At 43.0% G+C, this 13,838-nt stretch overlaps 1 protein-coding gene across 1 annotated transcript; it reads left to right on the top strand.

The window, feature by feature from the left end:
• The first annotated feature begins 894 nt into the window (after window positions 1–894).
• Window positions 895–8,348, top strand: LOC101156872 (pyrroline-5-carboxylate reductase 1, mitochondrial). Its single transcript, XM_004066168.4, has 9 exons — window positions 895–1,088; window positions 1,342–1,428; window positions 5,385–5,455; window positions 5,557–5,736; window positions 5,828–5,935; window positions 6,007–6,120; window positions 6,253–6,345; window positions 6,767–6,930; window positions 7,695–8,348. The coding sequence occupies exons 2-9, from the start codon at window positions 1,362–1,364 to the stop codon at window positions 7,861–7,863; spliced, it is 966 nt and encodes a 321-aa protein (XP_004066216.1). The 5' UTR covers window positions 895–1,088; window positions 1,342–1,361; the 3' UTR covers window positions 7,864–8,348.
• Window positions 8,349–13,838: the final 5,490 nt, after the last annotated feature.

Genomic DNA, 13,838 nt, shown 5'->3' with positions numbered 1-13,838 from the left:
TTAAAATGTAACTTTTCAACATGAATGTGATATCTGTCATTTTCGTTGTAAATTTCCTAAACATGCTGCTCCTATATTATTGTTCAACTTTCACATAAAACATAAAAAGGTGCATTCATTTAGAAATAAATCCTGTGCAGTTATTGCATAAAATTGCACAACAACAGAGTGGGGGAAAAAACAATTGCTTCAAAGTTTGAATGTCCTCCTGCAGCCTTTTATGACAATTTTTCTACAACTTCAGGCAGTTGTGCTGAAACAATTAAAAAATTGCTGCAGAATCCCAGAGGAACTGAAAACTGTAAGATTGTGTAGTGGTAAACCCTGAGAATGGAAGATTTAGGGTTTGAATCCTGCCAACATTGAAACTAGACTGGACAGCTTGAACTTGAACTCCAATTTAAAATGAATAGTTTTAAGCCCTCTCACTCATGGTTGCATGAATTTAGAAGAAAGCTAACTAATTCCTGAGCACAACTGTCACTGCTTCCCAAATAATGACAGGTCTCACAGTTTTTAGATGTAGTTGTTTTTGTTTGCTTAGTTTTAGACATATTTTTTATAATTTTTGCATAAAAAGAAAAAAGTGAAAAAAAAAAAATTCCAGTGACATTAGAAACTATCTTTTGTGATTGAAAGCTCAGCTTAAAGTCTCGTTTTTTTCCTCGCTTACTCACTGAAGGTCAACTCAGTCAAACTGTCTCTGAGTTTGTGTTTGTTTATTTGTTTCTGTCTGACGCAAACAAACTTTTAGATTCTATTTTTTTTATTTGACCTACATTTCCCAGATTCTCACATTTTCTGCTCCTGTACCGCGCGCACGCGAATGACGCAACAGGGCAGGACGAACAATAGGCTCCGCCCACATTTCATCATCTAGTCCTTCGTTGGTCAACGATGTAACTGTCTTGGTGCTGATTGGCTGGATTGTCAGTCTTTAACCGTAACAGAACCAGCGCTCGGAGAAGAAAGCCACGTTGGCGCCAGCGGAGTTCTGACTCGGTTCGTTTCTGGCCAAAGGACGAACATCTGCAGCTCTCACTGAGAACAAACGAGAGTCTCCGTTAGCTTCTTCTGGATTATCCGAGGTAAATGCGCGTGCGCTCCTTCCGCGAGGCTGATGAGAGCTCCTTAGAGGATGGAAGTTGGATGAGCGTGAGAGCATCCAACAGGAAACCTCTGACTGATGTCTATATATTTAATGTACAGTAGACCGAAGCTTTCTTCTCTTCCTGAGCTTCACCTGAACTGGAACTGAAATTCTAATCCGATCCAGGCAGGAGAGGAGAGGTTAATCCGAATGAGATTTCAGTGTGGATAACGGTCTGTCCCCCTCTTCAGGTGTCACGTCACCTGGAAGGATGAGCGTGGGGTTCATCGGAGCGGGACAGCTGGCGCATGCGCTGGTGAAGGGCTTCACTGCAGCAGGTCAGACCCTAAACATCTTCATCATCTTTATCATCTTCTCTCAGGTCTGATGGGAGTGACACGCACAGTGGCTCCTGGGTTGGTTCTGATGCATCGGTCAGCTCCCTGTGAACTTTGGGTGTAAATGTTACCAAAAAGAGGACTGGTGTCCTGATGTTACTGGAACATCTGTACCGAGGAGAACAGAACCCTCCCCTCTTCTGCCTCTGCAGAGCATTCCTTCCAAAGGTTGTTGTTGCTGCAGGAACATTGTGAAGCAAAAACGGTTGCAGAACAAGTATCTGAGTAGAAATGATCTCTGAGGAGTTTCATTCTGGATTTAAAGCTCATCACGGGTCAACTTCTCTACTGAAGGGGACAAAGATGGTTGCAGACACTGGACTTGTGTTGTTTCTTGACTTTTGGACCTCAGTCCTGCATTTGTGATCAGAACATTTTATCGTAGAGACTGAAACATGTCTTTACAATCAGAGGAACTTGAGTCATTTTTATCGGATGGATTCCAGTTGGATCTTATAAAGACGTTCCTCACAGCGGAGTCAATGGTGGCGTACCACAGGGTTCTGTGTTCAGTCCCATCATCAGGCAGCACAGAACACATCTGTCATTATGCTGATGATGGTCTGATGTACATTTAAAGCAGCAGATGTTTGTCATATAAGGACTCAGTGTCGTGTGGGGTTCTGAATGCAAAAATTACATGACAGTTTTATCACATTTAGACGTTTCTTTCCATATGTGCTGCATTTATGTCACATTTGTCACAGATTAAAGCATTAACAGCTGTGACTTGAAGGTATCTGTTTTTGATGCTAAATACACATCTAAATAGTAACGATTAATTTTAAATATGTAGAATGTGTAAAATGTAAAGTTTTATGTAAAAAATAAATGTAAATGTCAAGTCTAAACATTTATCTAAATCCTAAATGTTGTTCATCTTTTGGCATATCTCTGGACTGTTGACCCACTGGGCTCCCTCTCATTCACACACATGTACTTACTGTGGCTAACCTTCATTCCTCTCCTTTCCGGGGCAAACCTCCACCTCTCTAGCTTCTCTTCCACCTGTTCCTTGCTTTCGCCACAAATCACAATATCGTCTGCAAACATCATAGTCCATGGTGATTCCTGTCTAACCTCATCCGTCAGCCTGTCCATCACCATTGCAAACAGCTGATCCCTGATGGAATCCCACCTCCAACTTGAGCTCCTCTGTCACCCCCACACCACTGTCTGACAGCCATCATACATGTCCTGCACTGCTCCAACATACAGTCAGGACCATAAATATTTGGACAGAGACACATTCTTTCTAATTTTGTTTCTGTACACTACCAGAGTGAATTTTAAGTAAAACAAATCAGATGCCATTGAAGTGCAGACTTTCAGCTTTTATTCCATGGGTTGAACAAAAAGATTGCATAAAAATGTGAAAAACTAAAGTACAGTAAACCCTTGTTTTTCGCGGGGGTTATGTTCCAAAAAGAACCCGTGATAGGCAAAATCCGTGAAGTAAAAACCTCTATTTTTTTTCTTACAATTATTATACAAAAATACTCTATTATACATTGAAAAGAAAGAAAAAAACATTTTACAGGCTCAAGCATTTGTTTAACAAATAAAGGTACTTTAGAAACGTTTTTTTTCCAACAAATAACTTCTGTGCTGTACTGTCTAATAATAATAATTTTAATCATCGATGTGAACAGAAGGCTCACTGCGACCCGAGTAATTGGATTAAACGGGAGAAATTTTAAAATGATTATGAAAAAAATACAAAGTACAGTGGGACAAATAGTGACTCAGGTGTATTTCACTGCTCTGCAGTGTTTTCTCCTTTTGAAGCCCGCGGTGCAGCTGTGTTTGTTCAAGAACATAGCGATAGGCAGTTGTTGTCGCTCTTTTTTCTATGGGTTTTAGAGAAACTAGAAATTGCTAGAAAATTTGCACGTACATAATATTAATTTGGCAAGCTGTTTTACGTACCTTTACATATTAAACTGCAACGTTATTGACGCACAGGTAGAGAAGGAGCGGAGTGACTTTTTAGCCAATCAGAATGCAGAACACAATGCACGATGCAAATCCGTGAAGTAGCGAAACCATGAAAAGTAAACCGCGTTATAGCGAGGGATCACTGTACATCTTTTAAACACAATCCCTTCATTTCATAGGCTTGTGAGTAATTGGACAGATGAAATAACTGAAAACAAAATGGTCATTACTAATATTTGGTTGAAAAGCCTTTCTTGGCAATGACAGCCTGAAGTCTTGAACTCATGGACATCACCAGATGCAGGGTTTTCTCCTCCTGAATGCTCTGCCAGGCCTTTGCTGCAGCGGCTTTCGTTGCTGTTTGTTTGTGGACCTTTTTGTCTGAAGTTTAGTCTTCATCAAGTGAAATGCATGCTCAACTGGGTCAAGATCAGGTGACTGACTTGGTCATTCAAGAATATTCCACTTCTTTGCTTTAATAAACTCCTGAGTTGCTTTGGCTGTGTGTTTTGGGTCATTGCCCATCTGTATTATGATTCGCCGCCCAATCAGTTTGGCTGCATTCACCTGGATCTGCGCAGACAGTCTGTCTCTGAACACCTCAGAATTCATTGGGCTGCTTCTGTCCTGTGTCACATCATCAATAAACACTAGTGTCCCAGTGCCACCAGCAGCCATGCACGTGTTTTACTGATGATGTAGTGTGCTTTGGGTCATGAGCTTCTCCACGCCTTTCTCTTGCTATAATTCTGGTAGAGGTCGATTTTGGTTTCATCTGTCCAAAGAATGTGAACTGTGCTGGCTTTTTGGATGTTTTTTAGCAATGTCCAATCTAGCCTTCCTATTCTTGAGGCTTATGAGTGGCTTGCATCTTGCAGTGTTCCCTCTGTATCTACTTTCATGCAGTCTTCTTTCTATGGTAGACTTGGATATTGATACGCCTTCCTCCTGGAGAGTGTTGTTCACTTGGTTGGCTGTTGTGAACGGGTTCCTCTTCACCATGGAAATGATTCTGCGATCATCCACCACTGTTGTCTTCTGTGGACGTCCAGGTCTTTCTGCGTTGCTGAGTCCACCAGTGCTTTCTTGCTTTTTCAGGATGTACCACACTGTTGATTTTGCCACTCCTAATACTGTAATTTCTGGCATGGTTTCTTTCTGTTTTCTCAGCTTAATGATGGCTCCTTTCACCTGCATGGAGAGATCCTTTGACCGCATGTTGTCTGTTCACAGCAAAATCTTCAAAATGCAAGCATGAGTCCTCTAATCTACTCCAGGGCCTTTTATCTGCTTCACTCATAATGACATAACAAGGGAATTGCCCACACCTGCCCATGCAATAGCATGGAAGTCATTTGTCCAATTACTTACGAGCCCCTGAAATGAAGGGATTGTGTTTAAAAAAAAATGCTTTAGTTTTTCACATTTTTATGCACTTTTTGTTCAACCCATGGAATAAAAGCTGAAAGTCTGCACTTCAATGGCATCTGAGTTGTTTTACTTAAAATTCACTGTGGTAATGTAGAGAAACTAAATTAGAAGGAATGTGTACCTGTCCAATTATTTATGGTCCTGACTGTATTTCTCCATCACTTCCTCATACAATACCACAGTTCCTGTCTCTGCACGGCTGCCTTCAGATCCACAAAGACACCGTGTAGCTCTTTCTGACCTTCTCTGTACTTTATCAACATCCTCATAGCAAATATAGCATCTGCATTTAAATGTAAATGCAAACATTAAGTGGCAATGTTGACTTTATATGTTTGGGAAATATGCTAATTTGAACACGCCGCTCCCCGCAGGACTGATAGTGAAACACAAAAAAGGGTTTGATGCATTTACAACTAGAATGGACTGCAGGTGGAGCACTGAAACTACCTATGTGCTTAATTCAAAGGAGAAACCCATCTTCGTTTTGCTCAGTTGCTCTCTGCCCCCCCCCCCCCCCCCCCCAGGTGTGATTGCTGCTCACAGGATCACCGCCAGCGCTCCGGACACTGACCTGCCCACCGTCAGCAGCCTCAGGGTGACTTTTCTCTCTGCTTAGAAGATGTTTTACATCTGACATTTTGGACTCCGCCTCCTTCCTGTGTGTCTGGTTATTCCTCATTTGCTGTGCTTCTGTAGAAAATGGGGGTGAGTCTGACGACCAGCAACAAAGAGACGGTCAACAAGAGCGACGTGCTGTTTCTGGCTGTGAAACCCCACATCATCCCCTTTGTTCTGGACGAGATTGGACCGGACATCGAGGACCGCCACCTCATAGTCTCTTGTGCTGCGGGTGTAACCATCAGCTCCATAGAGAAGGTAATATCTGGCGGGGGCTCCACCTCCTGCTGACTCCTCCCCCTGAATCCCGGGACTGCTTCACGTTTCTCTGCTCTTTGTTCGTCTGCAGAAGCTGCTTCAGCACCGCCCAGCTCCTCGAGTGATGAGGTGCATGACCAACACCCCTGTGGTGGTGAGGGAGGGCGCCACGGTGTACGCCACAGGGACGCATGCCGAGGTGAAGAGACCCAGTTGGGGGCTCACTGATCGCATGTCATCAGTCAGGTGCTGACTAAACTGTGCTCTCAGGTGGAGGACGGCCGGCTGCTGGAGCAGCTGATGGCCAGCGTTGGTTTCTGCACGGAGGTGGAGGAGGACCTGATCGACGCCGTCACCGGTCTGAGTGGCAGCGGCCCCGCCTACGTAAGTCGGCTCAGCCGGGAGGGACGGGGGCTTGAGGAGGATCTGCAGAGGGGAGAAAGAAGTGCCCCTCTCAAAAAGACTTGCCCCGCAGGTGTATGTGTGTTGCTGTAACGTGGTCTCTGTGCACGGCAGGCGTTCACGGCGCTCGACGCTCTGGCGGATGGCGGGGTGAAGATGGGTCTGCCTAGGAGGCTCGCCGTCAGACTCGGAGCCCAGGCTTTGCTGGTCTGTTGTGTTCAAGTGTGTGTCTGTTTGTGCGTTTTGTGTTGCACTGAGTGGCAGTTCAGTCCCTCACGTCCTGCTGGCAGGATTGACTCCGCCCCGTGTTTTTGCTTCGGCTTTGATGTTTTCCTAAACTTTGATCCTCACTGAGCTACTGACATCATGTGAGAAGGTAGTCGCCCCCCTCCTGATCCTCAAATATCAACATCACAAACGGAGTCAAGTAAAGCTTTAATGGTTTTTAATGAAAGAATCAAAAATTCCAGGGGGGGGGGGGGGGAGTAATGGCTCCCCCAAAGTGAACTCCTGTTGGTGCCCTTCAGCTGCTTCATCCCTCATCAGTTTAAAAGAAAATGATTGTGATTTGATAGATCTGGGATGGGCGGAGTCACAGGATTTTGATCTTCTTTCCCTCTGCCCTCAGGGGGCAGCGAAGATGCTACTGGAGTCAGAGCAGCACCCGGGCCAGCTAAAGGACAACGTATGCTCACCAGGGGGCGCCACTATCCACGCCCTGCACTTCCTGGAGAGCGGCGGCTTTCGCAGCCTCCTGATCAACGCGGTGGAGGCGTCGTGCATCCGGACGCGGTGAGCGTTTGTCAGTGAGGGTTCATGGCTGGACTGAACACCAGCAGAGGGGTTTCTGCCTTCAGGTTAAAGCCAAGTGACCAGATGCCATCACTGATCAAACAGAAGCAGTCCTGCCGTTTAGCTTCATGTTTGTGTTTGATTTACAGAAGATTACAAATCAACATGTTCATTCCATGAAGTTCCACTCTTCTGCTTTGAAGACATTCAGCTCCTTGAGGAGATTCCTGCTTCCTGTTAGGTTAAGATCTGAAGAGCAGTTGTTAGGTTTGTCCTTAAACAGGAAATTCCTTTAACCGTTTAGTCAATGAGGAGGAGGAATTTTCCTAAGCGTTCAGGAGGACCTGGGCTGGAGCTCCTCCACCTGTTGCATTGTGGGACCATGATTCATTTGTCAAACTGCTGCGCCAGAAGAACTTCTGCTGAGAATTCCGAATGATTCCCCAGATCACAAAGCAGGTTTTGTCCTGATGTCTACAGTTAGCATCTTTAACATTTATAGCACGTTTTAAATAGTTTTGTAGCATATGTAGATTTGTTTCTTCAGCTAATCCAGCACGCAGCCTTCATCAGCACATGTCTACCATTATTCTGCTGTTCTATCAGCTTTAAACGTTCCTCAACTCATTTAGCAATAGTGAAGTAATTTCAAAAGTCTGGCTCATTCTGCAGCATCTACACTTCCTCTTTCTGCTAAGCTCACCTCAGCTCCTGCAGCTGTGACCGCTCACAGGCCAGTGCGCTGATGCTGTCTCTTCCTGCAGGGAGCTGCAGTCGCTGGCAGACCAGGAGCGCATCTCTCCAGCAGCCATCAAGAAGACCACCCTGGACAAGGTTCTGCAGCAGCCGGGAGTGTCCGTGAGTGGCGTCGCCAATGGCAACGGCAAATCAGGACTCAGCCTCTTCAACTCTGGGATCAAGAAGAAGAACTGACAACGGTAGACTTTCGATCGCATCACAGTGGGACGCCCACACAGTCAGAGCCGCCCAGCTACAGGAAACCAGGAACTGAGCTAGGACTGGGGTGGGGGACCCCGCCTACTGGTGACATCACCAACTCGCCTGCATCCTGCTCAGGCATGGTGTGACAGAGTCACTGTCCAAATGAATTCTGAGAATTTTCCCAGCAGCCTCTGTGCTGATTTGTAAGGTCATCCCAGCTGCTGGGTGATGCAGTGGTTTGTGTCTGTGGTGTGAACCTTCAACACTAAAAATCTGAATTTATTCTCTTTGTTTTAAACCAAGAATGAACATTTGTCTAATGAAGCATTAAGAAGCTGAGCTTTCTTTGGTTTTGGTTATCTCCTTTTGTGGATGGGATGCCTTTACACCCCCATCCCTGCCTGCCTGACTGACTGACTGTGAGGACCTGCAGGACCACACCTGTTTGATTAAAGACGTTTTCATTAAAGAAGAAAGTCTGTTTTCTGCTTCTTGCTACAGGAGGAAATGCGGTCACTGAGCCACAGATGGCGCTCTCTGACCAGTGTGCCTGGTTTGCCTTAAAGGATCAAATGAACGTCCTGAATTCTTTGCCGGTCAGGTCCCTCTCCTGCTAAAGTTAGACGCTCCGAGCTGAAAATACTCTGAGCTGCATTGTAACCGGCTGTGCTCGGCAGAAACACGTCCAGTTTTAGACGGAGGATGAGAAGTTGGGGGGGCTGCAACAAGTGATGCGGGCGTTGTTTGTTACTGTGTAAAGAAAAGGAAAGGTTGATCAAAAACTCTTAAAGCCTTTCTCTTAAAGTCCCATTTCAATTATCCTTTGATCTATTTTCAAAGTGTTTCCTGTGCTCATTTAATAATATGCAGTTTTTAGGCTAAATCAAAAAACCTGTACCTGTACAGGTCATTATGGTTTTGTTACACTATATCACCAAAAGTATTCACTCACCATCCAAATGAAGCAGAATCAGGTGTCTTAATCACTTTGTCTGGCCACAGGTGTATAAAATCAGCACTCAAGCATGCAGACGGTTTTTACACAAGTTTCTCTGTGCACCAGTGCACAAAGGTCCATAAAGACATGGATGACAGAGTCTGGTGTGGATGAACTTGACTGGCCTGCACAGAGTCCTGACCTGAACACCTTTGGGAGGATCTGCATCCTCTGTCTGAGTGCCACGGTGTGGTACGGGAGCTGCACCGCTCAAGACATGAAGGACTCGCCCCGGGTGGTGAAAACTGCACAGGAGATAGTGGGAGGACCTCTCCAACAACTCGACTCAGTATACAACAGCCAGGTCCGACGGAGGGCTGGTCGTATAGCTGCAGACCTCACCCACCCAGGACATCAACTGTTTGTACCTCTTCCCTCTGGAAAGAGGTACAGGAGCATCCGAATTCTGATTCTTATTTGGAGCTGAGACTGAGAGCCAGGCCTTCTCCACCAACATCAGTGTGTGACCTCACCAATGAGCTTTCAGAAGAATGGTCAGAATTCCTATAAATACTCCTCAACCTTGTGGACAGCCTTCCCAGAAGAGTTGAAGCTGGAAAAGGTGGACCCACATCAAATTGAACTCAATGGGTTAGGGATGGGATGGCACCTAAGTTCATGTGTGAGTCAAGGGAAGTGAGCCAATAGTTTTGGTCATATGTTTTGGTGTGTGTCAGTTCACAACTAAAGTCCACACATCTTCATGACTGAAAAGGAGCAGTAAGAAGAATGAAATTATTTTTTTTATTTCTACCCCAATATAACATATTAAAGAAGAAATACAGAGATGATCCTAAACGGTCTTTACCGCCTGCAACCACACACTAACCACACAAAGCATATTCTCAAGTTTCTACTTTACAAAAAATTTCATTGATAAAAGTTGATTTGAACAACTTTTCATTCCAAAACTCCAAACTGTAAATGTTTTTCAAGCAACTTTAAACTTCAAATGATATTTCCTTCTGGGATTTTCATCTTGTGAAGTAAAAATAATTACATTTGTAAACTCTCTGACATCTCCTTCTATTTTTAACTAAACGCATGTACAGTAAAGTTTTCTGTTCTACTAAATCTTCAAATTTGAACAAACTGACTTAATAAATGGTGCACCTGCTTTTTCACCACATCCAACTTTGTGTTATTCAAATAACTCTTCTGCAGTAAAATTAACGTCTTTATTCATCCCACACTTTAACACGATAAGTAAAATAAAACAATAAAATGGAACAATAAAAGATTCCCAGGACATTACAGAATGGAAAATACTTCACATTTTTCAAATTATAGTTTTGGACACTTTACTTTTAATATATGACAAATATGGCTTCAGAGACAAATTTTCATATAAGATTAGCCCAAAGAATCTAAAGTCTGAAACCTTTTCAACTAAACACGCTGGGCGGGCCACAAGCTCCCAGCTCTGCTCCATTTTGAGGAATTCACGTGCAGACAAGGTGATCCATGTACGTCTCTGTTTTCCTCATCCGATCTGCCGTCGGACTCAGAAATGTACTGGACAGCTCCGATATTGTTCGCCATTTTTGTTGTAATGTTAGGCTGGTGTATGAGGGGCTGGAAAAGCTAGCGAGACAGTGTTTTAACAGATGGGTGACGGGAAGAAGAGGCAGGTTTACTCAACTTCAACAGTCCTGCCCACAACTCAGAAGCGAATTTGTAATGAACTCCTGCCGCTCTGCAGAAACTATGTCCAAGAACATGAGACAAGTTTTTTACATTTTATGCTATGCTTCAGAGAGCCTTCCTCAATGAACCAAAGCTAATGGAAGGAGAAGGAAATCTACCAACAATGATGTTAGAACCCTTTCCAGAAAAAATGGAAGAAAACAAAACACCTAAACAGATGAAGTTAGCTGCTATCAGATCTGTCACCTGATGAACTCTAAATAGCAGGGCTGCTTAAACCTTGTGCTATCCTAGGCACTTTAACATTGGGAGTTGGGTCATCTAGACCCACTAGACAGTGCTCTGAACATTTTTTTTCAATGATTTTTTATCTTCACTGGTGTCCATCCAAAATCAAGTTCACACATGTATTTGGACATTGTTTGAACATTGTTTAAGCTCATTACGTAACCCGTTCCAGAGTTTAGTGCCACACACCGACACACAGAAACTTTTCTTTGTGGTTCTTATCAGTTTGATCTTGAAGTTCCTACATCCCCTCAATTACTTCCTCCTTCATTTTCTAAGAACTGTTTTTTGATGTTGAATGGCAACGATTTCCCGCTAGCTCTGTATAGAAGTTGCACAGTGTAAAAATCCACAAAGCCATGCAGTTTTAAAAGTCTTGATTGATAAAATAAATTGTTTGTATGATCAAGATATCTGGCTTTAAGTACAATTCTGACGGCTCGTTTTTTCAGTAAAAAGACAAGATGTTATTCAACCAAATTTTCTATAAAGTATGTAAAATATGGTAATATTAAGAAGAAGTACAATAAATATCTTCTGTTGTATCCTAATACATGTTTAGATTTATTTATGATTGAAATACTTTTTGAGACTTTAGTTTTCCATGTGTCTGATGTGTTGCTTCCAACTTAGTTTGCCATCAATAAAAACCCCTAAGAATTTGATTTCTGCAACACTTTTAATTGAGACATTATTTATTTTATTTGAGAGCTCTGTGTTGGATTTGAAGTTACCAAAAACATCACTTTGGTTTTCTCTAGGTTCAAAGATAATTTGTTGTAATCCATCCATGATTTTATTTTGTTTAACATTATGTTCACCGCATTGATAAGTACCCTATAATTGTCTGTGGAATAGAATATATTTGTGTCATCAGCAAATAATATAAGTTTTAAAAGTTTTGAAACATTAAATATATAATTTACGATAATATTGAATAGCAGCGGGTCTAGATTTGATCCTTGTAGGACACCACAACTTATCTCTTTGGCTTCTGACGTAAATTCGTCCATCTTGACGATTGGTTTTCTTCCCGTTAGATAGCTTTTGACCCAATTTAGCGCTAGTCCTCTTATCACATACACTTGCAGTTTGTCAAGGATGACACCACCGTGGTGGGTCTCACATCGAACAATGATGAGACTCACTACGGAGACGTGATCAAGCACCTAACAGGATGGTGTGCCGATAACAACCTGAACACCACCAAGACCAAAGAGGTTATTGTGGACTTCAGAAAGTCCAAGAAGGTGGTACACACTCCTCTCCTCATTCATGAGGAGGAGGTGGAAAGGGTAGACCACATCCAGTTCTTGGGGATCCACATCACTTCTGACCTCACCTGGTCGCTGCACACATCCCACCTGGTGAAAAAGGCTCAACAGAGACTCTTCTTCCTCAGGAAACTTAAGAGGACTGGACTCTCAAGGGAACTACTAGGAACCCTCTACAGAGCCACCATAGAAAGCATCCTCTGTCTGAGTGCAACGGTGTGGTACAGGAGCTGAACTACTCAAGAAGACAGGAATAACTTGGCCTGGGTGGTGAAAACCGCACAGGAGATTGTAGACGGACCTCTCCAACAACTCGACTCAATGTACGACAGCTGGGTCCTTCGGAAGGCTGGTTGTAGAGCTGCAGACCCCACCCACCCGGTACATCAACTGTTTGTACCTCTACCCTCTGGAAAGAGATACAGGAACATCAGAACTCACACCAATAGACTTCTTCCCCAGAGCTGGGACATCCATCCACCCCCCCCTTCCCCCAATCACACACCTGTGCTCCTCACCCCCCCCCCCCACCCCCACCCATTCACCCCTGCCAATACACTGTGGCATGAATTGGCTACGCTTTAAATTTGTGTGCAATAATCATTCATATTTTACTATACAGTCTTTCGTACGTGTATAGGTATTTATTGAAAAGAGCTACTGGGAAGTAATTTCGTTGTGCACTGCATAATGCCAATAAAGGGTTCTGATTCTGATTCTGAAGTAGGATGTCCTGGTTTCAGATGTGTTAATGAAATATCCACATGCATATTTCTTTTTGTCCAGAGCATTTGTGATTTCCTCCAAAGCCGTTAAGTTTGATCTGTTTTACCTAAAACCATATTGGTTTTCATTTATAATGTTATGTCTCTCAAAATAATGTAACTTATTTCTCATCTCTTTTCTCAAATTTTTGAGAATTGTGGCAGGAGAGAAGCAGGTCTATAGCTTGTAAAAAGGTGTTATTGACATCCGCTCGTCAGAGAGAGGGGTTGAGTGTGGGATACTTCCGGTGGGTGGATTATTGTCTTTGCTGGTTTTGGATTTTGGAATTTTCTCTGCCAATTCTGGACCCACATTTACAAAATAGTTACTGAGGCCGTTTGCTGCTTTATTGATGTTATAGTTTGGACCCTTCTCATCTGTAAAGTAATCTGGGTATGTTCACTTTTTGTCCCTATTTTTAATGTTGTAAAAAATCTTGCTTCAGGTTGTTTTTCTTTTCATTCAGTAGAAACTTTGAGCAACTTTTTGCCTCTTTTCAGTTGTAATCCTGGCCTCTCTTCTCCAACTTCTTTACCCCCTTTTTGTTGTTATGTACCCATGCCCCCCATTTCTACTATCTCTCTGTTCTCTCTACCATCTGGTCCAAAAAGAAATGGACACAAATATAATGTAATAAAAAATAATTCTCAAATACAAAAGAGGTTTACACAAGTACACACTTTGAGTGTCTGAAGCTACAAAGCTTCAGACATCTGTCCAACAAAAAATACATTCAGCTCTTATCTGTTTACTGAGCTGCTGTAATAATAAAAAAAAGGAAAAACTTCTGGAATTCATTTTTTTTTAGGAATTCAAGTTGTTTCTAAAAACAGCTGGAGCTTTTGATCACGAAAACATTTGATCAGAAAAGTTTAGTTAGTTTCGTTTCTTTACATGCCTCAGCTTTCTTGTGGCAGCATGGAAAAGCTCGAGTTTCCTTAATGACACTTTAAAAAAAATGTTTTCAGTCACAAAGAAGCCATAGGATTAAAAGC

This window comes from Oryzias latipes, chromosome 1, assembly GCF_002234675.1.
Source record: "Oryzias latipes chromosome 1, ASM223467v1".
Classification (NCBI taxonomy): Eukaryota; Metazoa; Chordata; class Actinopteri; order Beloniformes; family Adrianichthyidae; genus Oryzias; species Oryzias latipes.
This window is presented reverse-complemented; position numbering and strand designations above follow the sequence as displayed.